Source organism: Panulirus ornatus, chromosome 14, assembly GCF_036320965.1.
Source record: "Panulirus ornatus isolate Po-2019 chromosome 14, ASM3632096v1, whole genome shotgun sequence".
NCBI classification, from domain to species: domain Eukaryota; kingdom Metazoa; phylum Arthropoda; class Malacostraca; order Decapoda; family Palinuridae; genus Panulirus; species Panulirus ornatus.
This window is the reverse complement of record NC_092237.1, coordinates 40,910,378-40,923,029: the sequence shown is the minus strand read 5'-3', so window position 1 is coordinate 40,923,029 and position 12,652 is coordinate 40,910,378. Positions and strand designations below refer to the sequence as shown.

General features: G+C 40.1%; 1 protein-coding gene across 1 annotated transcript in view; it reads right to left on the bottom strand.

Moving 5' to 3' along the window:
- Positions 1-815: 815 nt before the first annotated feature.
- The window catches only part of LOC139753345 (uncharacterized), a 47,902-nt gene continuing 36,065 nt past the window's right edge, over positions 816-12,652 (bottom strand). Inside the window, exon 2 of the mRNA XM_071669699.1 lies at positions 816-4,091. Within this exon, the coding sequence (XP_071525800.1) occupies positions 1,867-2,856 (990 nt within the window). The 5' untranslated portion in view covers positions 2,857-4,091 and the 3' untranslated portion in view covers positions 816-1,866. The remainder of the gene's footprint in view (positions 4,092-12,652) is intronic.

The window sequence follows — 12,652 nt, the reverse complement described above, 5'->3', positions numbered from 1 at the left end:
TAAAGGTGTTGGTAACAGTTCTGCAAGTCATCCATCAACTCAATCTACCTTTACTAAGACTTTACTTAAGTTATCCTGAAAGTTCTGATCATACGTGGATAGGGGAGAAAGAATACTTCCCATGCATCCCCTGAATGTCATAAAAGGTGACTAAAAGGAAAGGAAGCTGAGAGGGCTGGAAATACTCCCCTCCCATTTTTTAATTTTCCAAAAGAAGGAAGAGAAGGGGGCCAAAAGAGGATATTCTCTCTAAGGCTCGGTCCTCTCTGTTCTCAACTCTACCTTGCTAAGGTGGGAAATGGCAAATATGTATAAAAAAAATCCAGAAGATACAAACTACCTTAAATGTACACACAGAATAAAGTAATGTCAAAATTTCAGATGTTTTCTTCAAGTTATCAACAATGTAAAGAAAAAAGTTTATATTCTCTTGAAATACATACTTTGCAGTGAGGAATGATATGTTTCAATAGGTGAAGGTGCATGATAAAAGAAAAAATAAGTAGGATATACAAACTAAATAATCAAGAAAGAACTGGGAACAACAAAGTGAAGCTAAAAAATATCAAAGAAAGAAATCTGGAAATGGTTTTGATATAGTATAGTAGAACATCTCTGGAAGAAGTTTCTAAGTCATATCATCAAAACAAAGACCCTAGAAAATATCATATATTCAATGGATATAAAATAGAGCCAAATGGCTACCAATCAACAGGAGCTCCCTTGAACAGGCCAAAAGTCCTACTGCAGTTTCCTGTTATTCTTATTAAGTAACATCACCTCAAGGCAATTTGGATAACATAAAACACACTCATGAAGGTAGAATTTTCTTTTATTTACCATCTGCAAAATTGCAAGCAAGAAAAAATTATATTTCTACAATTATAATAAATAGTAATGAATAGGCAATCCTCTTTTAATCAATAAAATGACCTCAGGACCTCCTGCAGTTCCTTGATACAAATGTACTTCTTTTCATCCACTGACAAAAATAAAATCTTGTTGAAGGCGATTACTCATCCACAGGTTAGCCTCATGTAGGTGGAATCCAACAACTCCATCAATCCAAGACAATATATATAAACTCAAAAAAATGGCATGCAAAAAATATAAGGCTGACATGTAAATGTCATACTAAAGCAATTTTCAAGATTATGTGTGATCCAAATAATGTGTAGTAGAGGTAACAATTTCCTGTCAAAACCTGACCTTTCTCTGCATTTTATCAACAATATATTAGTCCAATTACCTCATTCAAAGTACTGACACTAAATAATCCTGGCTCCTTTGCTCATGGTTTTATCTAGAACATGCCTAAAATCAGGTGTAATTGAATCAACAGACATTAATATCATAATAATAATATCAGATATGTGAAATGACTTCATAAGATGTGAGTCACATTATTAAATACATATAAAAATGGTTTAACACAAAAAACATCATATCACTTCAAATAGAAAATTGTGGATCTCACAATGTTCCTCCTGAATACATCACATGACACATTTTCATTTGGGCATTTCTGGGACACCACCTCATGTGGTTACAATAAGTAAAAAAGGTCTCTTTGGTAAAGTCATATCATTGTCAGCAGGCAAATGAGAGTAAAATTTTCTTGGAAAGCCTCTCACCTCAAAGAAGTCCACAATTTCCCTGTAACCGGATGCAGCACAGCCTTGATGCTGCAGGAGCCTTATACAAGGGGCCTTTGGATACGATAATCACTTACTTTCTTTTGAAAAATCATTGTCAACTTCATCATCTATCATGCACTTTGTTACTTCACAGTTTGATTGATCACAAAATGGTTCAATTTCAATGCATTTGCTATATTTATACCTGTAGAGATTAATTTCATACTACTCACAACTCTTCTTTAACAACATCAATATCATCTACTTCAGCCTTTATGAATGATCCAGGGGCAATTCCAGCAAGTTCTGAACTTTCCATTTTGCATATGATAGATTCTGTGACATTATCAACTTCACTATTCACTCCTCCAGGACTACTAGACTTCTTTGTCAATGAAAGAGACATTACATGCCCCATAGATGTTTGTTTGCAGGACATCAACTTGTCACAGTGACATTTACTTCGGCAAGGTATGTGACATTTTTTACCAGCCTTGTAGAAAAAGCTTTGACCTATGTGAACGCTAGCAGACACCTTCTCTCTTTTGTGAAGTTTCATGTGTCTCACTAAATCACTCTTACGGGAGAAGGTCTTTTGGCAATGTGAGCATTCATGTGGTTTTTCCCCAGTATGCACAGAAATATGATGCATTAAATAACTATTCTGGGAGAAAGTCTTTTGACAATATGAACACTCAAATGGCTTCTCTTCTGTATGAACAATCACGTGGCGCACTAAATGACTTTTCCGGGAAAAGGTCTTTTGGCACTGTGAGCATTCAAATGGCTTCTCACCTGTATGAACAGTCATGTGCCGTGCTAAACTGCTACGCTGAGAGAAAGTCCTCTGGCACTGCAAACATTCATATGGTTTCTCTCCTGTGTGAACAGTCATGTGTTGTGCCAAATCACTCCTCTGGAAGAAGGTCTTTTGGCAATATGAACATTCATGAGGCTTTTCTCCTCTATGAATGGTCATGTGCCGCAATAAATGGCTCCTGCGGGAGAAGCTCTTTTGGCATAGTGAGCATTCATTTCGTTCATCTCCTGAATGAGTCTTCAAGTGACTTCCAAGATTACAGTATTGGATAAAGTTTGTCTGGTATTGTGAATACTTGAGAGATTTCTCATGCGTGTGTGTAAGCATTTGCCTATCCATAATGGGATCCTTTAAGAATGTGGTGTTGTACAATGAAGATGCCACTTCTTTGCCCTCCATAACACAATGCTGTGAAATAAATGTAGCCCAAAAAGTAGCCTGTCAAAATATCAGAAGTTCAGCAAGTGATCACTAGAAGTGAGGTGAATAACCCTGTGGGGTGTGCCTAAAAAGAGTGGGGTGGGGGGTATTTGCCTTGGCCCAAACAACTCCAGGTACCCGAAGCTCAGCTGCAGCAGTCAGCTGTTTATAACTTGTGCATGGTGGAACCTTTAGCAACAGTCTTTGGTGAACCTTCCAATGTGGTGATGAGAGTGTCGTGGCTTTGTAACTCATGTTTCAAATATGGTCACATGGGGCTAGGTCCTCTACCTTTTCCCTGATATACATAATGAAACATTACCTGACAGACATGCCAGTTACCTCTTGATTACAATCTAGATTTCTCCAACTCATGTTACTAATTTCATATGTAAGACTTCAGTAGTATCTTTGAGCACTTCCCAGCTGAGTACTAATTTTTCTACCCCTTGAGTATTGTTTTCAACCAGTTGACAATATTCAACACATACTGTGCTCTAAGGCTAATTCCAGAATTAACTCCCGGCCATGATTTACAGATACATTATCCTGTTGTCATCTCTTAGATTAAAGAATAAGTTTTTACTTCCCAGTCTTCATGGATCGTATAAGGATTCAGTTTATGACGGCACTTTTGACAAAATGTTGACATGCCAACGACAGCAATTCAAGAATTAGGAACTCTTGTTAAAGTTGATAACCTGATTTTACCGTAAAACAAGATTACCTCTAAAAAAAAGTATGAAATACAAAATATACAATCATGAACAATTTAATCATACAAGTAATTAACTACAGTTCTTAGCATTAAAAAATGTAACCAACTGTTACAAAATTGATTGATATTCTGAAAAGTTTGACTGTTCTAAACATAAGCTACGGTCTTCCACATTAGTAGTGAAATAATTTCATCAAATTCTTTTTCTATACCACACTCACTTCACTGTTTCAACAAATGCTACCTTTATTGTTACTATCACATGTACACTTAATGTGATTTTTGTTTTTAGCTGCTTCTACTGCTCATGCTATTCAGTTCATTCAAATTTTTCTTCTCTAATGAAACTGCCTTTTCTTGTGAATGATTGAAATTATTGCATGTTGTGTTGTAAGGCTCTTCACAGTGTCCCAATTGCTATACCTCATTCTCGTGAAAGCTTGTCAAGCAGGGAACTTCGAAGCACATGTTATATTCCTGTGCTGAAACCAGACAGCTGCCAACAAACGGAGAGGAAACATTAGCTTTGGGTGTTCTAATAAACACAGAAGAGACCCTTTGTATGAAGGGCTGTTATATAGTCTTTACATGAATTGGTTACATTAGACCAAGATGAGGTGATCAATATCAAGTGCTAATGATGCATACACACAAGATCTTTAAGGTAAGGTATCAACATTATGCAGGGATGAGGGATAATATATCATATATCTAAAACTGGCGATTCATTAAGATATTTATATCTATTTTATTTTACTTTGTCGCTGTCTCCCGCGTTAGCGAGGTAGCGCAAGGAAACAGACGAAAGAATGGTCGAACCCGCCCACATACACATGTATATACATACACGTCCACATACACACATATACACACCTATACATCTCAACGTATACAGATATATACACACACAGACATATACATATATACACATATACATAATTCATACTGTCTGCCTTTATTCATTCCCATCGCCACCCTGCCACACATGAAATAACAAACCCCCTCCTTCTGCATGTGCACAAATTAGTGCTAGGAAAAGACAACAAAGGCCCCATTCGTTCACACTCAGTCTCTAGCTGTCATGTATAATGAACCGAAACCACAGCTCCCTTTCCACATCCAACCCTCACAGAACTTTACATGGTTTACCCCAGATGCTTCACATGCCCGGGTTCAATCCATTGACAGCAGGTCGACCCTGGTATACCACATCTTTCCAATTCACTCTATTCCTTGCACACCTTTGATCCTCCTGCATGTTCAGGCCCAGATCACTAAAAATCTTTTTCACTCCATCTTTCCACCTCCAATTTGATCTCCCACGTCTCTTTGTTCCCTCCACCTCTGACACATATATCCTCTTGGTCAATCTTTCCTCACTCATTCTCTCCATGTGACCAAACCATTTCAAAACACCCTCTTCTGCTCTCTCAACCACACTCTTCTCTCTTACCCTTACATTACTTACTCGATCAAACACCCTCACACCACATATTGTCCTCAAACATCTCATTTCCAGCACATCCACCCTCCTCCGCACAACTCTATCTATACCCCACGCCTTGCAACCATATAACATTGTTGGAACCACTATTCCTTCAAACATACCCATTTTTGTTTTCCGAGATAATGTTCTCTACTTCCACACATTCTTCAATGCCCCCAGAACTTTCACCCCTTCCCCCACTCTTATGATTCACTTCCACTTCCATGGTTCCATCCGCTGCCAAATCCACTCCCAGATATCTAAAACACTTCACTTCCTCCAGTTTTTCTCCATTCAAACTTACCTCCCAATTGACTTGTCCCTCAACCCTACTGTACCTAATAACCTTGCTCTTATTCACATTTACTCTCAGCTTTCTTCTTTCGCACACTTTACCAAAGTCAGTCACCAGCTAAGTCAGTTTCTCACACGAATCAGCCACCAGCGCTGTATCATCAGCGAACAACAACTGACTCACTTCCCAAGCTCCCTCATCCACAACAGACTGCATACTTGTCCCTCTTTCCAAAACTCTTCCAGTCACCTTCCTAACAACCCCATCCATAAACAAATTAAACAACCATGGAGACATCACACACCCCTGCCGCAAACAACATTCACTGGGAACCAATCACTTTCCTCTCTTCCTACACATACACATGCCTTACATCCTTCATAAAAACTTTTCACTGCTTCTAACAACTTGCCTCCCACACCATATATTCTTAATACCTTCCACAGAGCATCTCTATCAACTCTATCATATGCCTTCTCCAGATCCATAAATGCTACATACAAATCCATTTGCTTTTCTAAGTATTTCTCACATACATTCTTCAAAGCAAACACCTGATTCACACATCCTCTACCACTTCTGAAACTACACTGCTCTTCTCCAATCTGATGCTTGTACATGCCTTCACCCTCTCAATCAATACCCTCCTATATAATTTCCCAGGAATACTCAACAAACTTATATCCCCTTTGCCTTTGTACAATGGCACTATGCAAGCATTCTGCCAATCCTCAGGCACCTCACCATGAGTCATCCATACATTAAATAACCTCACCAACCAGTCAACAATACAGTCACCCCCTTTTTCAATAAATTCCACTGCAATACCATCCAAACCCGCTGCCTTGCCAGCTTTCATCTTCCGCAAAGCTTCTACTACCTCTTCTCTGTTTACCAAATCATTCTCCCTAGCCCTCTCACTTTGCACACGACCTCGACCAAAACACCCTATATCTGTCACTCTATCATCAGACACATTTAACAAACCTTCAAAATACCCACTCCATCTCCTTCTCACATCAGCACTACTTGTTATCACCTCCCCATTAGCCCCCTTCCCTGATGTTCCTATTTGTTCCCTTGTCTTACGCACTTTATTTACCTCCTCCCAAAACATCTTTTTATTCTCCCTAAAATTTAATGATACTCTGTCACCCCAACTCTTATTTGCCCTCTTTTTCGCCTCTTGCACCTTTCTCTTGACCTCCTGCCTCTTTCTTTTATACACCTCCCAGTCATTTGCTTTATTTCCCTGCAAAAATCTTCCAAATGCCTCTCTCTTCTCTTTCACTAATAATCTTACTTCATCCCACCACTCACTACCCTTTCTAATCTGCCCACCTCCCACGCTTCTCATGCCACAAGCATCTCTTGCGCAAGCCATCACTGCTTCCCTAAATACATCCCATTCCTCCCCCACTCCACTTACGTCCTTTGTTCCCACCTTTTTCCACTCTGTACTCAGTCTCTCCAGGTACTTCCTCACACAAGTCTCCTTCTCAAGCTCACTTACTCTCACCACTCTCTTCATCCCAACAATCTCCCTTCTTTTCTGAAAACCTCTACAAATCTTCACCTTCGCCTCTACAAGATAATGATCAGACATCCCTCCAGTTGCACCTCTCAGCACATTAACATCGAAAAGTCTCTCTTTTGCGTGCCTATGAATTAACACATAATCCAATAATGCTCTCTGGCCATCTCTCCTACTTACATAAGCATACTTATGTATATCTCTCTCTTTAAACCAGGTATTCCCCATCACCAGTCTTTTTCAGCACATAAATCTACAAGCTCTTCACCATTTCCATTTACAACACTGAACATCCCATGTACACCAATTATTCCCTCAACTGCCACATTATTCACCTTTGCATTCAAATCACCCATCACTATAACCCAGTCTCGTGCATAAAAACTACTAACACACTCACTCAGCTACTCTCAAAACACTTGTCTCTCATGATCTTTCTTCTCATGCCCAGGTGCATATGCACCAATAATCACCCATCTCTCTCCATAAAGATATTTATATTTCTATTATACTTTGTTGCTGTCTCCCGCGTTTGCGAGGTAGCGCAAGGAAACAGATGAAAGAAATGGCCCAACCCCCCCCATACACATGTATATACATACGTCCACACACGCAAATATACATACCTACACAGCTTTCCATGGTTTACCCCAGACGCTTCACATGCCCTGCTTCAATCCACTGACAGCACGTCAACCCCGGTATACCACATCGCTCCAATTCACTCTATTCCTTGCCCTCCTTTCACCCTCCTGCATGTTCAGGCCCCGATCACACAAAATCTTTTTCACTCCATCTTTCCACCTCCAATTTGGTCTCCCTCTTCTCCTTGTTCCCTCCACCTCCGACACATATATCCTCTTGGTCAATCTTTCCTCACTCATCCTCTCCATGTGCCCAAACCACTTCAAAACACCCTCTTCTGCTCTCTCAACCACGCTCTTTTTATTTCCACACATCTCTCTTACCCTTGCGTTACTCACTCGATCAAACCACCTCACACCACACATTGTCCTCAAACATCTCATTTCCAGCACATCCATCCTCCTGCGCACAACTCTATCCATAGCCCACGCCTCGCAACCATACAACATTGTTGGAACCACTATTCCTTCAAACATACCCATTTTTGCTTTCCGAGATAATGTTCTCGACTTCCACACATTCTTCAAGGCCCCCAGGATTTTCGCCCCCTCCCCCACCCTATGATCCACTTCCGCTTCCATGGTTCCATCCGCTGCCAGATCCACTCCCAGATATCTAAAACACTTCACTTCCTCCAGTTTTTCTCCATTCAAACTCACCTCCCAATTGACTTGACCCTCAACCCTACTGTACCTAATAACCTTGCTCTTATTCACATTTACTCTTAACTTTCTTCTTCCACAAACTTTTCCAAACTCAGTCACCAGCTTCTGCAGTTTCTCACATGAATCAGCCACCAGCGCTGTATCATCAGCGAACAACAACTGACTCACTTCCCAAGCTCTCTCATCCCCAACAGACTTCATACTTGCCCCTCTTTCCAAAACTCTTGCATTTACCTCCCTAACAACCCCATCCATAAACAAATTAAACAACCATGGAGACATCACACACCCCTGCCGCAAACCTACATTCACTGAGAACCAATCACTTTCCTCTCTTCCTACACGTACACATGCCTTACATCCTCGATAAAAACTTTTCACTGCTTCTAACAACTTTCCTCCCACACCATATATTCTTAATACCTTCCACAGAGCATCTCTATCAACTCTATCATATGCCTTCTCCAGATCCATAAATGCTACATACAAATCCATTTGCTTTTCTAAGTATTTCTCACATACATTCTTCAAAGCAAACACCTGATCCACACATCCTCTACCACTTCTGAAACCACACTGCTCTTCCCCAATCTGATGCTCTGTACATGCCTTCACCCTCTCAATCAATACCCTCCCATATAATTTACCAGGAATACTCAACAAACTTATACCTCTGTAATTTGAGCACTCACTCTTATCCCCTTTGCCTTTGTACAATGGCACTATGCACGCATTCCGCCAATCCTCAGGCACCTCACCATGAGTCATACATACATTAAATAACCTTACCTACCAGTCAACAATACAGTCACCCCCTTTTTTAATAAATTCCACTGCAATACCATCCAAACCCGCTGCCTTGCCGGCTTTCATCTTCCGCAAAGCTTTCACTACCTCTTCTCTGTTTACCAAATCATTTTCCCTAACCCTCTCACTTTGCACACCACCTAGACCAAAACACCCTATATCTGCCACTCTATCATCAAACACATTCAACAAACCCTCAAAATACTCACTCCATCTCCTTCTCACATCACCACTACTTGTTATCACCTCCCCACTTGCGCCCTTCACCGAAGTTCCCATTTGCTCCCTTGTCTTACGCACTTTATTTACCTCCTTCCAGAACATCTTTTTATTCTCCCTAAAATTTAATGATACTCTCTCACCCCAACTCTCATTTGCCCTTTTTTTCACCTCTTGCACCTTTCTCTTGACCTCCTGTCTCTTTCTTTTATACATCTCCCACTCAATTGCATTTTTTCCCTGCAAAAATCGCCCAAATGCCTCTCTCTTCTCTTTCACTAATACTCTTACTTCTTCATCCCACCACTCACTACCCTTTCTAATCAACCCACCTCCCACTCTTCTCATGCCACAAGCATCTTTTGCGCAATCCATCACTGATTCCCTAAATACATCCCATTCCTCCCCCACTCCCCTTACTTCCATTGTTCTCACCTTTTTCCATTCTGTACTCAGTCTCTCCTGGTACTTCCTCACACAGGTCTCCTTCTCAAGCTCACTTACTCTCACCACCCTCTTCACCCCAACATTCACTCTTCTTTTCTGAAAACCCATACAAATCTTCACCTTAGCCTCCACAAGATAATGATCAGACATCCCTCCAGTTGCACCTCTCAGCACATTAACATCCAAAACTCTCTCTTTCGCACGCCTGTCAATTAACACGTAATCCAATAACGCTCTCTGGCCATCCCTCCTACTTACATAAGTATACTTATGTATATCTCGCTTTTTAAACCAGGTATTCCCAATCATCAGTCCTTTTTCAGCACATAAATCTACAAGCTCTTCACCATTTCCATTTACAACACTGAACACCCCATGTATACCAATTATTCCCTCAACTGCCACATTACTCACCTTTGCATTCAAATCACCCATTACTATGACCCGGTCTCATGCATCAAAACCACTAACACACTCATTCAGCTGCTCCCAAAACACTTGCCTCTCTTGATCTTTCTTCTCATGCCCAGGTGCATATGCACCAATAATCACCCACCTCTCTCCATCAACTTTCAGTTTTACCCATATTAATCGAGAATTTACTTTCCATAAAGATATGATCCTTAATATCAAACACTGATGAGAAACAGAGCTAAGAACTTTTAAATCAAATTCTGACAGCATATCGAGATGAAATCCTTTGGTGTCATTGTTCTGATTATACATCAAAAGCTTAATGTTAAGAGATAACGATGTAAAGAAACCAGACCTTTAACATCAACTCTTTCAAGAAATACAGAGATCACCAACTATACATCATATGGTGACTAAACTTGTGCAAATAAACCAAACCAGTCATATAAAACATTATAGTTGTATTGTATAGAGACCAGATCCTAAACATTACATAGACCTCTATGGAACAGTAGTTAATGATCTTGACTGTGACACATGCACGTGCCACCTAGGGTAGATCTCATGTAGATTAGAATCCTGAGAATGTAAGTTGATTCACAGTATACCTTACCATTCAACTTCCCACACAGGGTTGGTCAATAAACTGGATAACTTCCAGCACAAAGAAAAGAGGACTGAGCCTTAGAGGGAATATCCTCACTTGGCCCTCTTCTCTGTTCTCATTTTTTGGAAAAGTAAAAAACGGGAAGAGAGGATTTCCAGCCACTGCTCCCTCCGTTTTCAAATGCCTCCTACGATATGCAGGGAATACAAGGGAAGTATTCTTTATCACTTATCCCAAGGGAAATATATATATATATATATATATTCTTTCTTTTAAACTATTTGCCATTTCCCGCGTTAGCGAGGTAGCGTTAAGAACAGAGGACTGGGCCTTTTTTGGAATATCCTCACCTGGCCCCCTCTGTTCCTTCTTTTGGAAAAAAAAAAAAAGAGAGGGGAGGATTTCCAGCCCCCCGCTCCCTCCCCTTTTAGTCGCCTTCTAGGACACGCAGGGAATACGTGGGAAGTATTCTTAATCCCCTATCCCCAGGGATAATATATATATATATATATATATATATATATATATATATATATATATATATATATATATATATATATATATGTATATATATATATATATATATATATATATATATATATATATATATATATATATATATATATATATATATATATATATATATATATATTATCCCTGGGGATAGGGGAGAAAGAATACTTCCCACGTATTTCCCTGCGTGTCGTAGAAGGCGACTAAAAGGGGAGGGAGCGGGGGGCTGGAAATCCTCTCCTCTCAATTTTTTTTAATTTTCCAAAAGAAGGAACAGAGAAGGGGGCCAGGTGAGGATATTCCCTCAGTGGCCCAGTTCTCTCTTCTTAACGCTACCTCGCTAACGCGGGAAATGGCGAATAGTTTGAAAGAAAAGATATATATATATATATATATATATATATATATATATATATATATATTGGATGGTATTGCAGTGGAATTTATTAAAAAAGGGGGTGACTGTATTGTTGACTGGTTGGTAAGGTTATTTAATGTATGTATGACTCATGGTGAGGTGCCTGAGGATTGGCGGAATGCGTGCATAGTGCCATTGTACAAAGGCAAAGGGGATAAGAGTGAGTGCTCAAATTACAGAGGTATAAGTTTGTTGAGTATTCCTGGTAAATTATATGGGAGGGTATTGACTGAGAGGGTGAAGGCATGTACAGAGCATCAGATTGGGGAAGAGCAGTGTGGTTTCAGGAGTGGTAGAGGATGTGTGGATCAGGTGTTTGCTTTGAAGAATGTATGTGAGAAATACTTAGAAAAGCAAATGGAATTGTATGTAGCATTTATGGATCTGGAGAAGGCATATGATAGAGTTGATAGAGATGCTCTGTGGAAGGTATTAAGAATATATGGTGTGGGAGGCAAGTTGTTAAAAGCAGTGAAAAGTTTTTATCGAGGATGTAAGGCATGTGTACGTGTAGGAAGAGAGGAAAGTGATTGGTTCTCAGTGAATGTAGGTTTGCGGCAGGGGTGAGTGATGTCTCCATGGTTGTTTAATTTGTTTATGGATGGGGTTGTTAGGGAGGTGAATGCAAGAGTTCTGGAAAGAGGGGCAAGTATGAAGTCTGTTGTGGATGAGAGAGCTTGGGAAGTGAGTCAGTTGTTGTTTGCTGATGATACAGCGCTGGTGGCTGATTCATGTGAGAAACTGCAGAAGCTGGTGACTGAGTTTGGTAAAGTGTGTGAAAGAAGAAAGTTAAGAGCAAATGTGAATAAGAGCAAGGTTATTAGGTACAGTAGGGTTGAGGGTCAAGTCAATTGGGAGGTAAGTTTGAATGGAGAAAAACTGGAGGAAGTAAGTTTGAATGGAGAAAAACTGGAGGAAGTAAAGTGTTTTAGATATCTGGGAGTGGATCTGGCAGCGGATGGAACCAAGGAAGCGGAAGTGAATCATAGGGTGGAGGAGGGGGCGAA